Here is a 20,986-nt window from a genome sequence, read left to right as displayed (position 1 = left end):
AATGAAATCGAGCTTTGAAGACAGGAAGTCAAAGAGGTCAAAATAACTTTCAGAATTGGGAGAATGGAAGCAGCAGATGAATGAAACAAAATGTGGCAAAGAAATTTTAGACCACAGAGGTCAAAAAGGTGAGATTCTAGGTTAGGCATCCTTTAGCAAGTAATATCAGAATGCACAAAAGCAGAAGCACCTACCTCCTTTATGGCAGAGGGGGGTAATTTGGACAGTTAAGATGAGCTATGATCAATTTAATAGAAATTTGAGGTTCAGTCAGAAATAGAACATCAGGTTTGGATGACTGAGGATAATGATCTCAGAGATGATGCTACAATGAATATGAAAGATTTTTGTTGTGTGTATGTGTGCAAAATATTTTTAATTTTTATTTTTTAGTTGAATTGCAGACACACTATACTTATTTAGGGTTAGTTACATGTTTAATGTTAGAAAAGGTGAAGAGAAGAGGAACATGCAGTGGGAGACATAAGTGCCTCCTCCCCATACAATTACACTGCCATTACCTTGGATTTCCCTTACGACTTCATTTTTAAAGGCAAGCATGTTGCATCCATAAAAGTGGTTTTTAACAAAATTTACAGATTTCATGGTACTAATTGCTATGAGTTGTGTGCATTTTCTGTGCACGTATTCTGCCACTTTGTCACAATTCATAGGTGGGATGCATGCATATAGGAAAAGTGAATTGTTCTGAGAATTCCTTGTGAGATCTTTTTGGCATGTGACAGATCAAGTTTTGGGAAAATGCTGGTTAAGATGGCACTCATGAGGTTAGAACAATTTACTGGAACAACAGTGAAAATGAAATATAATAATGCTTATTTCTGTGAAGTACAGGCAGTTTGACTCTCAGAAAGGAATGGATGTAAATAAAAAGTGTGATTTTTCATAGAACTTACTGTTGACAGAGTCAAGAAAATCCAAAGCATAGTTTGCCCACCGATTAGGGATCCCTCGCCACTTCTGTGTATGTCAGAAAAAGGAGAATCCATTCAGATAATAGGGTAATCAATCTGTCTTCTGGGATGAGTTTGTTTATTATTACAGGTCAGAAAATTTAGCTTTTCTTTTACGAACATTGCTGTTTTTAATGTGTAACTATTTTGCTTGTATAACAGTTGGAAAAATGTACGTAGAGTATTATCAAAATTAAAAACGGTATAGCATAAAACAAAAATTTAACTAAGTTTATTTTTAAGAAAGTTTTCTATAAAATAAAAATAATTATACAGAAAAACAGAAATTTTTTCAAATGAACTTAGATATTCTAAACTTACAGTTCAGAGAACTGAGACACTTTAATGTCCTAAACCGATTAATTATTTATGACTTGTTGCGACTCTTTTAACAAACTCAGTCAAAAAATGTTGGAAAAAAATACCATTGTCAAATTGGCTTCTGAATCGCCATCACTTTCACTTAAATTGATCACCAAAGGTTCGCATAATTCTTCGATAATTCCATCTCTGTCCCAATACATCTTTTCCAATGAGATGACATGAGAGCAATATTTTCCCCACTTTTGAACTGTAATACTTTCCATCGCCTGTTCTGAAAGCTTAAAAAGTTTTGACATGTCAATAGCCCCAGTTACGTTGCGATGGCGAATGAAACTTTTCACTTCTGCCCAAACATACTCAATAGCATTAATATCGCAATGATATGGTGGTAGCCTCAAAGCTAGAAATCCATGCTCTTTGAGCATCGTGTCGAATTTAAATAGTTTAGTTGTGGGCGAGTTTCTTTTGACCAAATTAAGCAATTCAATTTTTCGCATATCTGGGGAATGAGAAATGTTATTTGCAGAGAGCCAATCCATAAGAACTTGCTTCTTATTAGACCAATTTGGAACTTTGTTTAATCGAATAGAGTGAATATGAAGCATTATCAATTATAACAACAGCATTTTTAGGAAGGTTTGGAATCAGTTTTTCTTCTGCCCACTTTTCAAAGATCGTAGAATTCATTTGCTCATGGTAATCTCCAGTAGTTGAATTGGCTTTGTATAGTAAGTTTGAATTTGGTAAAAAACCCGTTTCTCCACCCGCACACAAAATTATTATGCGCCGTGAGGCATTTCCAGTTTGTAGCACTCCACATTCTTCTTTAGACTGCCAACATTTTCCATAAGTTAAATTACTATCAATCCAAGTTTCATCTAGATACACAATCAGTCTTTTCTCCTCCTTGAAACGTCTTATTGCTCTCAAATACTGTGTTCTAGTAAAAACAATGTCACTTCGCTCCATGATAAGTTTCCTTTTATTCTGGGACTTTTTAAAACAAAATCCGATTTCATGAAGTATTTTCCTTAAAGTTTCTCTTTTCCAAAGAAAATTAATTTTTTCTTTAAGCACAGGAATCAATTTCGGAACAGTTGGCACTCTTTTCTCCACCACGTAAAATTTGTGAATAGTTCTTCTTATAATGTCTACATCAAAATCATTCAAAGCTACGGTTTCGATGGTTTTCTTTACTCTGGCGCTTTTTTTAAGTTGATTTAAATTTTGGCTTACCTTCACCTTTTGATACCCTACGAATTCTTTTAATAGTCGACCCCGATACGCCAGCAATTGCACTTGCATGTTTTATGACTTGAGAAAGGGGAACAAGGAGACGACCTTCTGATGATTCTTTTTCACAGAATGTCAGCACATTATTCAATATTCTTTTGTAAGAGCTACTGAAACGTTTAACAACAGAAGTTGACTGTACTGGATCCATCATAGAAATTAATAATTAAAAAATAATGCAAAAAAAAAAAAAAAGCGACAACAAAAATCAAGCTAGTACTAGTACAGAGACAGACAAGAAAGCACGTGATTTCGCATGTTGGCGACCAATTCGTACATCCTTCATTTCTTTCTCCCCTTCAGCATGAATCGACTATTCTTGGCAAAATTCTAAGGAGAGACCTACAAACGGTGGGCGAACTATACAAGATGTTGCACTGTATATGAAAAAGTGAATTTTTCATGAGTACTATAGGAGAGAAATGCAATCAGTTTCTAGCATGCAGGATACTGTCGTGACGTTCTGTTTTCATGTTGTGTTCGAATCCGCCATCTTGTTACAAGACACTTTCATAAAATAAAACACAACTAATTGTAAATTGATCACTAATCCAAGGGTAGAGAAATTTCTATTATACTGCGCCACTCTATCCTTAGATAAGTCTATATGAAATAGTACGATCAATTCAAAGTTAGTAAGCAGTCTTTTCATTCATTCAGGCCGAAGTATTTACTTTCTTTCTGGGATTCCCGCTAGATTCGAATTTTTGTGAACGGTGCAGTAAAAAGAAATTCAGGCAAATACAATAGTTAGATTAACAAATGAAACATTTAATATAGGTTACATAACACATACATAAATATTACTTCTAATTTTTATAGCAGAAACAAGTCAAACATTAAGTCAAGTTAATCACATTAGCACAATCTTCTAAGTCTTCACATGCACTTTCTCAGCTTCTGGGTTACAAAGTTTCTACACTTAAATTAATATAATGGAACATCCAATCTAGTCAGTTTTCACACAATTCTCAGTCATGCTATAAGTTCAAAATATTACAAGCACTAATAGCTGAAAATATCTTTCAAACAATTCTTATCTCCAACTCTCATTCACAAAGAGTTTCCACAGTTAAAGTAGCGTTAAGCATAGCGTAATTAACACACAATTCTTCAAGCATAGAAATAATACACTATGATAAACCTTACCTGAAATAGTTCCTAATACATCAATTATGTTGTGAGCAAACCTTTGGAACTTATTTATCTTACTTAATAAAAACACATCTACAAGACTTATCCACGGTTATACTTAAAGCACTATCAAACGCACTTCAGAATTCTAGACTTCAATTACAGGGTACTTCAACTATCGTCGTTACCATTCATAAACTAATTAAACACCGTGAGGGTCTTTTTAGGGCAAATCGGAAATAAGCCACAATTCTAGAATAGCCGGGTTCATTCAGAATTCTTCCTTAAACATCCAGCTTTTTATTTTATCCGATTGTAGTATTAATTTCCTTTTTATTATTACTGCTGATTATACTTTCAGCTAACTATAAAGCTCGTTTCGTCCTTGCTCACTTATAAAAAAATATCCACTCAACTCCTACCCTTAAGAACCTTTTATTTACTTCTACTTCTCTAGTTTATCTCCTTGCTACCTTTTACTTCCAAAATTCCCTTCCGAGTCCCCTACTACGTATATATTTTCTCTTCTTATTTAGCCCACACTCTCTTCCACTCGCGCTCATTTATTTCACGCGTCTCTATGACAACCGATAAACGTAAACATTCTTGCAAATGTTACATTAGGCTATACAACTACATTGAGTTATTACATAACGTTAAACTTTCACAAACAAGAATAAATAGAATATTTGCATTTCAATAAATGCGTAGTTAAATTACAAATACAAGTTCTTATAATATTGACATAACAATAAATAAAATAGCTTAATAATATTTAATACAGAATCTTATTACTATTAACACATATCTTTGATTAAACAATTAAATATTAGATATAATTAAGGTAATTACATGATATCAAATTATAATTTAAGTTATTTACATTAAATAATATTTACAAATGTAGCCTTTGTGATGGAAGATCATGTTGGATTCTGAAGCAAATAATAATTACTCTAATATCTACATAATCAGAATCCAACAATACAATATCAGTGAAGAACCGTTGATCCCAAGAACATGTAAAGTGCAGCTAAAGCATGCAGCATGTTGCAGTCTTAACGTGGAGTTTAAAATAGCAAGTATAGCTCTTGGGTAAACTGTTTTTACCCCCCCCCCCCCCCTTAAGCATCAGCATACATCAGTGTAGATCTGTACTTTGCCGAAAAGACTGGCTTACTGGAGTTGGTCACTGTTCACAAGAACTAATAACCTGTTATTTAAGCCTGCTCTAAAACATGATCAATCAATGGGAAAGCAAACCAAGTGACAAATATTTTAGGCCTATTATTTGCATTCTCTAGGTAGAATTATGCATCTGGCAGTGCTGCAAAAAAATGAAACATAAGATCTGACAATAACAAAATAACAGATCAATGTTAAAAAATGCTCAACAGGAATGTAAACTTAATTATTTGTCATACTACATCTCAGGAAATAAATTATTTGCATTTGTTATGTCAACAGCAACCTATTATCTTATCTGCCTCTTAGAAAAATCCTTTATAAATACCTACCACAACATCTAGATACTGTATCTAGATGTTAAATTTTCTATTCATCTCACTAAGTGATTGTTAATTTTTACTGCTTATATTTTAATTGCAGATTCTTATGGAAATGCTATCGAAGGCTTTGCCAATCCAAATAAAGTCATATTGCAACTATTACCTAGGATAAATAGATCTAGGATAAACAGCATGATCATATATACATCACATTCCTGATATACTCTCAAAGGATGTGCAGGATACTATAATAGTAATACACACAAGTTTTTGGCTGCAATATTACTATCACGTGCCTTTTCCAGATGTGAAACTCAAAATACAGATCCTTGTTTTATTTCATGATCTCAACTATTTATCATAAAAGTAAAAATATTTTCCTGACAATCCCTAATCGGCCTGAACTCGGCTTGTTCTTCCAAAATTTTTCTTAGCTGCTTCTCAAGTCTACTTGTATTTATCTGTAACAGTAAGTAAGAAATTCTCTGTAATAATCAGTCTTCCTCTCTCCCTTTTTATATATAGATAGATCATGATTACTACTCCAATCATCTGAAATTTGACCTTCTGATCAGGTCTTCTGAATTAACCAGTGTAGCCACTGTAAAACAGATCTTCAAGTAACCATTTACTCCAGTGCTTTCCACTGGCTTCTGATAATTTTACCTAAAATAGTGACATGTACTAACTCTGCCTGCAGTATTCAATGGATAGATCGAGTAGCTCATTGATACTGTTGCTGGTCCCAAGCTTGGCTAAAGGAGGAGAATTTGGTAATGGGCTAACAACCCATTCCTATAAAAAAAATTTTGTTGAGAAGGCTAAACAATATGAAACTGGACTGACTCTACAGAAACAACGTATGCAAAGGAAAAGGTTAATGAGAAATATTATGAAATTTGGAACATGGATTGTCAGGATGTGATTACAGGCAGGTAAAATGTAGCAGAAGAATAATTGAAATATGGTCTGGATATTACAGCCTTACAGGAAATAAGATGGAAACGACAGGGAGTAATTAATAAAAAAAAAAAGATTATAAGTTATACTTTAGTGGTCCTATAAAACAAGGAGAACATGGAGTTGGTTTTATTATAACAAAAAAGGTATACAAATCAATATTAGGATTTACACCAATAAATGAGAGAACATGTAAAAATATTTATGCTCCAACTGAGAATACTGATGAAAACGTTATTGAACAATTTTATGATGATTTACAAAAAGCATGCGAAGGCATACCAAAAAATGATGCTATGATTGTATTAGAAGACTTTAAAGCTAAATTAGGGAATAAATAAATTAAATTTTGTGTGATGATACTGTGTTCCCCCTTTTTACGGGAGTTCACAGTACCATCTAGTCTCCCCAAATTTTATCTGGACTCTGGCATAGGCTGACGAATTAGACCTATGGCTGGGTCAATATTCCGGACTGTAATCCGTGCGTCCTCAGACCGGTTTGCCTGCTTACGGGATGAAAAACACCAGATAATCTGGCGGAAAAAACCCTGCTGTCCACGCCCAAGACTGGCTAACTTGGCTATGGCTGAGAAAGATCCTTAAGCTCCTCACGTCGTTGACGGGAATCGAACCTAGGACACTCCTTCCCCAGGCATATGGTTATGAAGTGCAAAGCCACTAGGCCAACCACACGGACAATTAGGGAATGAAGATATATAGAGAGGTGTTTGGAAGATATATAGTCTACACGAAGAAACTAGTGATAATGGTAATAGAGTTGCTCAGTTTGCAACAACTAATAAATTAAGAGTAATGAGCACAAATTTTCCATGTAAAAAGATACATTTAGGAACATGGATTATTCTAGCTACTAATGAGTGTAATCAGATAGATCATGCTTTGATTTCTAAAAGATGGGCAACATCAATCATTGATGTAAGAGCATTTAGAGGTGCAAACTGCAACTCAGACCACATGTTGGCTGGTGCAAAAGTGAGATAAAGAATATCAATGATAAATAGAGGGAAAGCAAAAATAATTGAGAAATGGAATACTGAAGTTTTCACAAATAAAGAGACTAAATTATACAAAGAAAAATAGAAGACAGAGAATTTGAAAATCAAAATAATAGAGAAGGTAAATGGAAGACAATTAAAAAAAATATATAAATGCAGAAGAAATAATAGGGAAATATAAAAGAATAAAAAAGGAATGGCTTGAAGATGAATGCAGGAAAGCAATAGAAATTAAAAATAAAGCAAGAAAGAAATATATACAAAGAAATACAAAGGCTAATAGAGAAAAATATCAAGAAAAGAGAACGGAACTAAATAAAATATATAATCAAATGAAAAAATAGATGAAGAGGAAAACAGAGTTAATAAGTGAATATAATAAAAATAAAAAAATCAGAAAATATTATAAAGAAATTAATTCCCTGGTACAGAATTTTAATCCTCAAATAATAAGACATAGGAATAAAAAAAGGGGAAATAACTGAAAAAGAAGAAGTCATGAAGAGATGGAAAGAGTATTTTGAAGAATTGTTATCAGAAGAAGAAATTAATGATAATGAAGACAGGAATTTGAGTGAATTTAGAATAAATGAAGAAAAATAAAAGAACCAACTTTAAAATTATAAAACAGATTAAAAAAAACTTTAAAGCACCAGGTATAGATGGAATAACAGGGGAGCTTATCAAGAATGCTGGAAAACCACTATGGGGAAAAATCTGGCAATTAATTGAAATATGGAATGAAGAAAAATTACCAGTGGAATGGAAAATAGGAGTGATTCAACCAATATATAATAAGGGAGATAAACTGAATTGTAGTAATCGTAGATGAATCACATTGCTAATTGTAACATATAAAATTTTTAGAATGATATACTGAAGAAATTTTAGGAGATTACCAATCTGGTTTTAGATCAAAGAGATCTACCACTGATAATATATTTATGTTAAGGAATATACATGAGAAATGTGTGGAATATAACATCATCAGTGTTCTGTCTCTTGACAGGTCCAATGGTATAACTCAGCAGATTCTCTTCCCCCAATTTCCTCTGTCTCTTGCTTCCTCCTTCATTTCCTGATATCTTCTTGTTCCCATTATATCATCAAGCATTGTTAGTAATCTTCTTCCTCTTGATCGCTTTCCTTCAATTTTCCCTTCTATCATTCTTTTCAGTAGGCTGTCTCCTCTTAATACATGTCCTATCCAGTTATGCTTTCTTCTTCTTATGGCCTTTTATAAATTCCTTTCTTCTTCAACTCTTTGTAATACTTCTTCATTGGTGATTTTTTCAGTCCACTTTATTTTCTCCATAACCATATTTCAAATGCCTCCAACATTTTAGCTTCTTCCTTCCTAATTGTCCATGTTTCTGACCCATATAAGGTCATACTCCAAAGCACTTAATAAGCCTTTTGTTTAGATTTTTATTCATTTTATTAATAAACAAACTTTTCTTGCTATAAAAGGCATATTTTCCTTTGTTAATTCTTTCTTTTATTTCCATGTCACATTTTCCATTTTCTTGTATTATACTACCAAGGTATTTGTATTGTCTCACTTGCTCTACACTTTCTCCATTCATCATCACCTTGATACTTCCTGGTTTCCTGGAGACTCTCATCACTTTTGTTTTCTTTACGTTAATTTTCATACCATATTTCTTGCATATATTTTCAAATTTTTGCATTAGGTGCTGTAGCATCTTCGGTATTGCTAATATTGCTTGATCATCTGCAAATCTAATATTTTGTATTGTTCTTCCTCCAATAGTGATTCCTCTTTCCTCTTCATAAAATGCTTCTTTTATCATTTCTTCTGCAAATATATTGAAGAACGTCTGTGACAGGCAGCATCCCTGTCTTATACCTCTGCCAATCACACATTTTTTAGTTTTTCCTACTTTTGTCTTTATTATGGCAGTCTGGTTCATACATAATTCAGCTATTAACCTTCAGTCTCTCCAATCTAAACCTATTTTGCGTAATATTTCCATCAGATTTTCCCATTTCACCATGTTAAATGCCTTTTCAAAAGTCGATGAAACAAATATAAACTTCTTTATTTACTTCTATATTCCTTTCACATATGGTCCTCATTACTCCAATTGCATCTCTGGTTCCTCTGTCTTTTCTAAATCCAAATTGATCATTCCCCAGAAAATACTCCACTCTATTATACAATCTTTGATTTAATATTCTTAGCAGTACTTTAGAGGCATGTGAGAGTATGCTTATAGTTCTGTAGTCACTGCTCTTAGCAGGATTGCTTTTCTTTTCAATTGGTATAAGAAAACTCTCTGTGAAATCTTTAGGCCATACTCCTGTTTTGTAAATGAGGTTGCAGAGTTTCCATGTTTCTGTTATACCTTTGTTCTCCAGTTGTTTCCACTCCTTCCATCTTTCCACTTTTTAATTACTTAATTGCTGTTTCTACTTCACTCTTTAGTATTTCAGGACCTCTTTCTTCAGTTGAGAGTTCATTTTGCTCTTCCAATTCAATTTTTGTTGGTCTTTCATTTTTTGCGTAAAAGTTCTTCGATGTATTCCTTCCATCTTTCACCCTGTATTTCAATATCATAAATGAGTTTTTCTTGCTTATCTTCTAATGGCAGATTTCTTATGCTTTTTTTAATATTTGTGATTTCTTTTGCTTTTTCAAAAATTTTATCATATTGCCCCCCCCCCCCTTTTTTCCATTTCTTTACATTCTGTTTTTAACCATTCCTCTCTTGCTTTATCAGTTTCTCTTCTCAGTTCATTATTTAATACTTTGTATTTTCTTCTTCCCTCTTTAGTGTTTACATTTTTCCATCTTCTTCTTTCTTCCATTTTTTTATCATTTCATTTGTAATCCATGACTTTTTAATTCTTTTCCCTTCCACAAAACCTATCTCTTCAGCAGCTGTTTCATATATCAAGTTTTTCAGTTAATTCCATTTTGCATTAACATCCATAGTTTCTTCAGATATATTCTCTTTGTTCCTTATTTTATTTTCCAGTTCTTCTCTGAATTTCCTACCTGCATTTCCTTTGAGTTTTTCTAGGTTCCACTTTTTCTTGCTTTTACCTTTGTTTATTTTCTTATATCGTATTCGTAATTCCATAACAAGAAAATTATGGTCTGAGTCAATATCAGCTCCTGGATATGTTGATATCTTTTTATACTGTTTCTGTACCTGTTTTATATTAACATATAATTAATCTGGTATCTTGCGATATCACCTGGCATTTTCCATGTATATCTTCTTCTCTTTGGAAGTTTAAACCAAGTATTACCAATGATTAATTTGTGTCTTTTACAAAATTCCATAAGTCTTTCACCTCTCTCATTCCTTTTTCCAATGCCATATCTTCCTGTTATTCCCTTCTCTACCTTTTCACCTACCACCGCATTCCAGTCTCCCATCCAGATGGTACACCTTTTAGTTCCGTCTTCTTCCATTATCTCTTCTATTTGATTATATATCTCTTCTACTTCATTTTCATCATGGTCACTTGTGAGCATATATATCTGTATATCATTATGTCCACAGGCTTTGCTTTCAGTTTAATCATAATCACCCTGTCACTTTTATATATTATTTTTTCTACTGAATTTTTAACCTTTTCATTCAAAACAAATGCTATTCCACCCCCCCCCCGTGTTCTACAGGAATATATAAATCTATAACCATTACTTTCAAAATCTCCTATATCTTCCCATCTGACTTCACTTAGACCAATCACATCCAATTTATTCCTCTCCATTTCTTTCTTAAAGTTCTCTAATTTACCAGCTCTTAACATTGTTCTTACATTCCAAGTTGCAACATGTATAGTTTCTATCTCATTCTCTCTTGGAGTGCCTCAGGGGTCTGTTTCAGGGCCATTACTATTTAACTTATATATTAATGATATTGGTGAAGATTTGGATGGAGATATTCAGTTGTTTGCAGATGGTGCAAAGTTGGGACGAACCATAAAGAGTAGTGAAGATGTTGTGGCCTTGCAAGAAGACTTGAATAAATTGAGTGATTGGGCAAGCAAATGGGGATGTGAGTTCAATGTTGCAAAATGTAAGGTTTTAAAATTTGGAAAACAAAGATGGGATGCAGAATTTATGCTTGGTGAGAATATATTGTTGGAAGTAGAGGAAATAAGAGATCTGGGGGTGATAGTGGATAAGGATCTAAAATTTAGGGGACACATCGCCAAAATTGTGAAGACAACACAAAGACTTCTGGGAATGATGCGGAGGACACTGACATGTAGAAGTAGGGAGATACTTGTTCCAATGTACAAGGCTTTGATTAGGCCACACTTGGACTATTGTGCCCAGATTTGGTCACCGGGTTTTCAGAAGGATGAAGAGATGTTGGAAAGGGTCCAAAGGAGAATGACTAAGGTAGTTTCTGACCTCTGGAATGTTGAGTATGAGGAAAGATTGAAAAGATGTAATTTGCAGAGTCTCGTGGAGAGAAGGAAGAGGGGAGATATGATAGAGACCTACAAGTTGGTAAGGGGTTGTTATAGGATCAATGGTGGAGAAGTTCTACAGAGAATAGTGGGAGATCAGGGGAGAACGAGAGGTCATCCCTGGAAACTGTATAAGGAGGGTGTGAGTAAGGGAGTGAGAGGCAGGTTTTTTTCGTGCAGAGTTGTGAGTGATTGGAATGCCCTGCAGGGGGTGCTTAAGGGTCAAAGCTGTATAACTGAGAGGAGACCTCCACATAGCCTTTAAAGGAATGCGGAGAACCGACCAGGGCTTCTGACCTAATGTTCAATCCTCACCTTCTCGTGGTGCACCCTGTTGGGTATCTACTTTGATACTGAACGAACGAGGATGGGCTGGCAATTTGGGATTTAGCCGACCAAATTGTATTCTTATTGGTTAAACCAAAATAAAAAATGATGGTACAACATGACAAAATTTCATGCCGGCTGGGGCGTCGCCCGGTTAAACAAGGCCCCCGTTGTTTTCGCCAGGGAACCAGGGCGAACAGCGAAAAGTCAGCTACTGGAACAAATCTGAAAACAAACCCCAACTCAACATCACCAGAGTTAAAGATCGGTACTATCAATGTAAGAAGCCTGAATGGCAAAGAAATGGAGCTAGCTGAGGAATTAGATAAGTACCAGATCGACATAATAGGGGTGACTGAAACAAAAAAGACCAAAACTGGTGAGATCTTTCTGAGCAATAAATACAAAATGTTATATTCAGGCAATAACAATCAAGGAAAAGAAGGAGTAGCCATAGTATTCAACACAAAATACGAGGCTAATCTTCTTGAATGGCAGTCAGTCTCAAGTAGAGTAATGTGGGCAAATATGAGAATGGGGAACTGGACAATGAGACTTATTTGTGCCTATGGTCCCACAGAAGGTTCTACTAAGGTAGAAGTGGAGGAATTTTTTGAGGCTTTAGAAAAAGCAACTGACACAATGAAAAAGGAAAAGTTGGTCCTTGTTGGGGATCTAAATAGTAGAGTAGGAAATGATTGTGAGACATACAAAAATATTTTGGGAAAATTTGGAGAAAAGAGCAAAGCTAATAATAATGGCAAATATCTGTTGGATTTCTGCTCAGGACATGGACTGGTTATTACTAACACCATGTTCCAACATAAAAATGTGCACAAATTCACATGGAGAGAAGAGGCTAGGAATAAGAAAAGTCTCATTGATTATGTTATTGTTGATAGTGATGTTTTCTCACTGGTGCAGGACACCAGAGTGTACAGAGGATTTGAAATTGGAAGTGATCACTATTTAGTCTTGAGCAGGATAAAATTGAATTTCATATTGGAAAGAATAACATGTAAGAAAGTTTTAAAGCGAATAAAAGTTGAGCAGCTCTCAGATGTAAACTGTAGACTAAAATACAGAAATATTATTGAAAAGAAAATGAAAGAGTTTGAGAACAGGAATCAAACCTTGGAGATTCAGTGGCAAACTCTGAAGGAAACATTGATTGATTCTGCCAGAGAGGCATGTGGTGAGGTTGTGTGCAAAGATAAAAAAATCAGAACTCCCTGGTGGACACAGGAAGTTAAAGAGGCAGTGAAGGAAAAGAAGAAAGCATATCAAAAGTTCCTGGCAAATAAGTCAGCTTTTACTCTTACAGAATACAGAGACAAATGTAAGAAAGCTAAACAGTGTGTAAAACTAGCTAAACAAAAGTCATGGGAGGACTTTGGCAAGAATATAGAAAATAAATATCAAGAAGGTGGCAAAATATTCTGGAGGTTGTTGAAGCTTAGGAATGGAGGAAAGAGTGCTGTAAAAGGAATTAGAGATGATAAAGGTGAAATGAAAACAGGAGAAAAAGATATCCTTGAAGTATGGAGTAATTACTTTGAAAAACTGCTAAATGAAACAAGCAGTGATGACAGCACAGTGATAAAAAACACTGACCAGGCATGCAGTCAGGAATACATATCCATACTTGAAGTAGAAAAAGCCATCAAAGGCTTGAAATGTGGAAAGGCAGCAGGAGTAGATGATATTCGACCAGAAATGCTGAAGTATGGTGGTATAAGAGTCTTACAGTGGCTGCACTGCCTAGTTCAGAAAGCCTGGACAGAGGGACGAATTCCCGATGATTGGAGTAGAGCTCTCATAGTACCCATATATAAAAAGGGAAATAAAACTGAATGTGAGAATTACAGAGGTATTTCCCTACTGAGTGTTCCTGGCAAGATCTATGCAAGTATACTTGAGAAACGGTTGAGAAGAATTGTGGAAGAAAAGCTTGGTGAAGAACAAGCTGGATTCAGGCCAAATAGAGGCTGTCAGGATCAAATCTTCACTTTACGACAAATAGTCGAGAAAGCATGGGAATATAACAAAGATCTGTATTTAAGTTTTGTCGATTTAGAAAAGGCATATGACAAGGTGCCAAGAGAGAAGCTATTCAATACGCTGCAGTTATATGGTGTCAATGGGGCATTATATCAAGCAATACTTAGTCTTTATTTGAGTTGTGAGTCAGCAGTTAGAATTGAAGGAAGTACAGGAAGATGGTTTAATGTTAAATCTGGTGTGAGACAAGGGTGTACATTATCTCCTCTGTTATTCATTATCTATATGGATCACATTATGAAAGAAAGTGGTATTAAACATGATATCAAAATTGGAGATGTTAATGTCAGCTCTTTGCTTTATGCGGATGATGTTATACTTCTAAATAAATCCGCTACAAGTCTGCAAGATTCTCTGACTAAATTGAATAGCTGTTGTAATAGATATGGTATGAAGGTCAGCAATAAAAAGACAAAGACAATGAAAATAGGCAGAATCATTGAAAATGTCAACTGTGTTGTGAATGGAGAACCTGTGGAACAAGTAAAACATTTCAGCTACTTAGGCACAATTTTTACTGAAGATGGTAAACTAAATATAGAAATAGACAACAGAATCAGCAAAGCTGGTATCGTGGGAAGTCAATTGAATAAATTCATATGGAATAAGAAAGAAATTAGTCGGAACACTAAATTAGCTGTATACAAGACCGTGTTCAAACCAATTTTAACTTATGGATCTGAGAGCTGGGTCAGAAGTAAAACACTTGACCAAAGACTAGAGACCGCAGATATGAGAGTCCTGAGAAAGATTAGAGGCGTGAACAGATGGCATCAATGGCAATATCATATTAAAAATGAGGATATTAGGAAAGAACTTGACATTGTCAGCATCCAGGAATGCGTTAGCAGAGCTAATCTCAGATGGTATGGTCACTTAAATAGAATGGGAGAGGAAAGATTAGCAAAACAAGTGTTCTCTGCCAGGTTGGCAGGAAAACGACCCAGAGGCAGACCAAGATATAGGTGGATTGATACGGTACAAAGTGCCTTAGATGATAGAAATATAAGATCTGATAATGTTGGAGTCTTGACAAGTAACAGACTGATTTGGAGGAAAATTGTAGATAGGAAGTTAGTAATGATGTAGTTTTTTCATGTAGTACTGTCATATCCTGTACACCCCTTGAGGGTACATGGCAGGAATTTGATGATGATGATGATGATGATGGAATGCCCTGCCTGAGAGCGTGGTGTCTGCAAGTAGTTTGAATGTGTTTAAGACACGGTATGATGAGATGTGTGTGTAAGATAAAAGGACCTCCTAGATGAGTCTTTGACTCCATGAGGTCTTGTTTTAATAATAATAATAATAATAATAATATGTCTTATTTTCTTCGCATTTTCCTCAATACTTGGGATCCCATCCTCATTGTCCATTTGAGGATTTCGTAGGTTAACAACTGAGAAGCATCATTTCTAATTCTGCCGGGCATGACATCCATTTGCTGATAGACCCCATTTTTGCCAGTTGTGGAAACTAAATTTGCTGAGTTCACCATATTTCTTGGAAATAATACTGAGGTGGTTTCCTGTTGCCTTCCTCAGGAAACCATTATGGTATGGTTGCAAACCTGAGAGAGCAGCAGACTCCCACTGCTTAAATAACATAGAATTATATAATTTATATATTGATTTTAAACAGGCTTTTGAAAAAATAAATAGACAAAAAATGATTAAGAATCTTAAAAGATTGGGAATCCCATAAAAATTGGCTAGAATGATTGAAATAACACTAGAAGGATCTAAGGCAAGGGTTAAAATACAAGGTGAATTAACAGAAGCATTGAAAATAAGTTCTGGCGTGAGACATGGAGATGCACTGTCTGCGAGTTTAATTTGACACTTGAATATATAATAAGAATAATATCAATATAGCCTCTTATACTCAATATAAGAGGCTATATTAATAATAAATCTGTACAGGTTTGTGCATATGCAGATGATATTGCAATAATTAGTTGTACCAAAAAAAGATTTAGAAAGTAGGTTCAAAGAATTAAATGCAAAAGAAGTTGGTTTACAAATTAATGAGCAAAAAATTAAATATATGCAATACGGAAGAAATGGAAATAGAATAGCCTCTAAAAAAGAATTTTAAACTAAAAATTTATAAATTGATTATTAGACCAGTAATAACATACAATGTGAATCATGAACTTTACCCCAAAAAGAAGAGAATAGGTTAAGGATTTTTGAAAGGAAAATAATAATAATAATAATGACAATTGGAGAATAAGAATAAAATAAGGAAATTAACAAATAAATAAATGGAGAAGAATTGCTAGATTTATTAAGGCACAAAGAATAGCATGGATAGGTCATTTAGAAAGAACAGAAGAAAGTAGAGGAGTTAAAAAATATATATAAATGGAAAATAATTGGACAAAGAAGATGACCTAAAAAGAGATGGTTAGATGAGCTGAGAAAGATCCTGCAATTCTTAAAGTTAAGGATTGGAAAAGTACTGCATTGAACAGAGTAGAACAGAAAAAAAAAATATTATGAAGCAAGCCAAAACATATCAAGGAGAGCTAACAGAAGAAGTGATATGTACTATTGATTACAGTGCTGAATATATTCTGCCACTCTGTCATTTAACAGTCATTCAATTACTCTAGACATGAACAAAACTTTTAGCTCCACTTTGTCATCTTAATCTGACTATTAAATTATTTAAGGAAATACTGGAAAAATACTTCCTATATTTCGGCAATGTCACATTGCCATCTTCAATGGGAACATAACTATGACATGTGCACGCAGGCACTACAAAAAGCAAATGAGACAGAAGAGAGAAATTACTGTTGTTCCTAGAGTCTAAATGGTGCCCCCTAGTGGGCTATACTGGGTTGTGTTGGCTGTTGGGATGATGTTGTTCTTGTGATGCAAACTTCCCAAAATTGGGGCAGTCTCATGCACCCAAATTTGTTGAGGTTTTGAAAGTTTTTTTTTTTAGAGCTGAGGCTGATTCTATGAACAATCTTTCACATTTAAACTTGCAACAGTGTATTAATGTGACTTTCTTCCAACGTATTCTGTGGCAGGTATCCAGAGCATGGTCTGCAAGCCCAGAGTGGCTGAAACCAGATGTAGTCTTTATGTTCTGAAATCCTGATATTTGCTGTCCTGCCTGTTTGGACAAAGTAGGACATCTTAATCATCTGATTTCTTACAGTATTCTCTATTTTTAAGCTTTTTAAACAGCCTCTAGAACATTTTATCCATTTCAAGATATTTATCTCCCATCTTTTGACCAACGTGTTCTGTTTAGCCACTTAACATATAGCTTAGCTTTTATACATTTTTCTCTATTCTCTCAGGAACTTTCCACATGACTGCCTCTCTGACCTCTTGAGTCTCTACATAGTTCTGATTTTCTATTTTTGCAAACAGCTTTATCATGCCTCCCTGGCTGAGGCAATGTTATTATTTATATATTTTTCAGAATTTGATACTAAATCTCCAGGGTCTGGTTCTTGTTTTCAAACTCTTCTTTTTTGCCAAAAAATTGTGTATAGGAGTCTACTTTATCTCTAAAGTTGCTTGACTTAACTACAATAATCTTAAAAACATTTACACATATTTTTCAACATATTCATTTTAATCTAACTTAAAACTAAATGGCGATCACTTCCTATTTCAAATCCCCTCTATTCTTTTTTTTTTTTTTCCTTGAAAAGCTAAGGATGTCATTATCAACAACAATATTAAAAAAGAACATACAAGAAGTAAGTTCTTTTTGTGTGAATTAACCAAGCTAAGGCCAGGATGTATATATATATCCAAGTTACCATGGATGCAAAGTGCATATTAAAATTGTAATACCACTGATATTACATTGAAATATATGATGGATAAGAAGAGTATGAGAATGCTTATTTGATCCATAATAGCCGGTAAGGTGGTTAATGCACATTTATATGAGAATATGATATTTGTAATGACTAGTCCATGTCTTGAATATAAATCCAGCAGCCTTCCCTTTACTCCAAATTTTTCGATATACTAGGCTTGAAAAGTGCTTGTCTGTTGATAAGTGAGAATTTTTGGTTGATGAAAGATAAGGAGAGGAGAGTTTCAATTTAATCACCACCTGAATTTACAAAATGCCGATTTCTATATTATATTTTATGCTGCATTTTTTGGGGGAGAGGGGGGGGGTATTAGTTTTTACCTTACTGCATCTGTTGGGGTAGTCATCTCACAAACACCTGTTTTGTTCATTATCACTGGTCTTATAATGGAATATGGTCAATAAAACAATAGAACATGCACACATTTTATCTCTATAAAGCACTCATGCATACTACAAAGTAGATAATCCAATATAGTAATAACTAAAATAGATGCAGCGCTAACAACAGTAATTAACCATCTTATTTCATATCCAATGATAGAAGACAAAGCTGGAAAAGCTTGAAAAGCCGAGAAAGAATTATAGTAGTTTATTTTCTCAAAATATATGATTTCTTCATACTGATACTAAAAATATGTTTGATTGAATATAAAGATAAAGAGCCAACAGGCTTCATTTCGGCGATATATAAACATTATTTAAATCAAGGGGATATTAAATCCCACATTGTTTTAAAACCGAATAAGAAACTCAAAGATTGGAATCAGAGAGTTATCTTTATATTTAAGTAACTTAATAGTTGCACCTTTCTGAAAACTCATATAGCAGAGTATATAAGTTCTTTTTGCTATACCCTTTGGTATCTATTTGGTCTAGTTACTCACTGATGAAGCCTCAAAAAAGGCTGAAACCGGTCTAGGTAGTGACCTCCCACCATAATTTAATAACAGCATACATTTCCTAGGAAATGTGTTTTTACATTATGGAAAATACCAAGAATAGAGATCAGAACTTTACCACCTTTGCTGCGAGTTTCCCGAGATTGTACTACGTACTAGGACTGCTTGCATTAGCTCACGCTAGTAATCGCCGATACTTTTATAGTTTACTATATTCGGCATGAAACTCTCTGATTCCAATCTTTGAGTTTCTTATTCGGTTTTAAAACAATGTGGGATTTAATATCCCCTTAATTTAAATTATGTTTGATTGTTTCTTTATCTAGCCATCGATGTTTTGAAACCATTCTGAATTCCAAAAATTCAGAAATATAGTTAATGCATATGCAACCCTAATTTTATTTTATGGAGATTTTATAATGATACAGAATGTTTTACTCTCAACATCTGTCAACAATGGCACAGAAAAATTGTTTGATTTTTTCATAAAGAGTGATTCAAACATACTATAAGTGTTAAAGCTGAAAATGAACCTGAATTGCTGATAACGTCTTCACGTGTCTCAAAGATAAACACTAATATGTAGTTTTTTTTATGGTACAATCATAGTCATTGTGGGTGAGCTACATTTTTAAATCTTATTTTTTATTTATTTTTTTTTTTTTACAAAATCCAGAACCCTTCCACTAGAAACCAAAAATGAAAATTTTCCAGGTCATTTCCAGGCCTCTAATAAGCAGGAGCCTGAAATGGCAATCTTACAAGTGGCAATGAAATTCATCTACCATCTAAAAATTAAGAAAGTGCAACGTTGAGTTGTTATATACAGTAAAAATTAGCCCTTACATTTTTTTTTTTTTTTTTTTTTTTTTTAAGTTGATCAGATGGCAACCATGGTACTCCATACAGATTATCTGACTACAAGATTGTAGTCAGATAACTTGCCTGATTGGTGAGCCAGCATAAATTTATTCAAGCCCTGGCTATGCAAACATCCTCATATATAGATTTTATAGTTATATTATAAACATAACTCAAGTTATAATTAGGTATAAATTGACAAATATGTATTTACCACAGCTGTAGCTTGATTCTTTTCCCATCCAGTAATATGGTGGTAGTTTTGTAGGCCACACCTGGAATACAGAAATCGTGAGATGAAGTTGGACAACTCACAACCTAAGGATGATACACTGTAGTCATAATGGGTAAGAAATGTACTAAAATGATTAGCTACTCTCCTCAAATTACATTAGTTTGACCTTTACCAATTAATTATATAAGTTATAGTACTGACAGACTATAAATGAATTATCCATTCACTTTTCTAGAAAGATAACTAATGCTAACAAAAACATGCAGTGCCATATATACATATATATATACATATATATATACATATATATATACATAACTTAGCATACACTATACTATTTGAATGGAAAGGACTATATTTGAAACTCGTTTAGGATGAAAAGAACCTTCACATAAGAACTTTCCTGATGGTTGGATCTCAAATTTGACAGCTGTTTTTGACTACAATAAAAGAAATAAACACCTAGACAGACATAGCAAATATGATTAGCTGTCATATCAAGACAATTAATTAACTTTATATAAAGCTAAATTAACTTGGCTGTCATAAGCTATTTGGACTAACATTAGAGGAGATAAAAGAATACAAGAGGTTAATCCTAGAAGAATTAGAAGTGCCATTTCTACTTAATTCAAAATGGCACTTTCACTTGTATGAAAATAACCTCATTATACAGGTTACTAAATAGGCACATTAGCACTCTGTATGAATGAATGAATGAATGAATGAATGGAGATTTTAGTTATTGAGAAAAAGAGCATGAAGAAAGTGGTTCCACTTTCTTCGTGCTCCATAAAGTAGGTGGAATTAAAGAGAATGAAAAATTAGTTTAGTAGGTTTCAATCACAGCAGGCCTAAAGAAAAGTGAGTGTTAAAACTCAATGGAATACCATCAAATTCCTAACAGGTACTCAAGAACAGGCTGCAGGACACTAACATTAAAACAATTAATTTGAATTACTATAAACATTTTTCTTCCAAATTAATTTGTTATTTTTCAAGATGATGATGTTGGATCTTACATTTTAGTCTTCAAAACAGGCAAACTGCCAGAAGAGCACATGCAATATACAATA

The 20,986-nt window shown here is 33.9% G+C and overlaps 1 protein-coding gene across 3 annotated transcripts in view; it reads right to left on the bottom strand.

Moving 5' to 3' along the window:
- Rab40 (RAS oncogene family member Rab40) overlaps positions 1-20,986 on the bottom strand; it is a 166,234-nt gene that overhangs the window by 60,900 nt on the left and 84,348 nt on the right. For all 3 annotated transcript variants that reach the window (XM_090415439.1, XM_090415437.1, XM_090415440.1), the window contains exon 3: positions 19,890-19,950. In XM_090415439.1, coding sequence (XP_090271565.1) covers positions 19,890-19,950 — 61 coding nt within the window. The remainder of the gene's footprint in view (positions 1-19,889; positions 19,951-20,986) is intronic.

The sequence above is a fragment of the Typopeltis vanoorti genome, chromosome 3, assembly GCF_054136105.1.
Source record: "Typopeltis vanoorti isolate ZY-2024b chromosome 3, IOZ_Tvanoo_1.0, whole genome shotgun sequence".
In the NCBI taxonomy this organism is placed as follows: Eukaryota; Metazoa; Arthropoda; class Arachnida; order Uropygi; family Thelyphonidae; genus Typopeltis; species Typopeltis vanoorti.
This window is presented reverse-complemented; position numbering and strand designations above follow the sequence as displayed.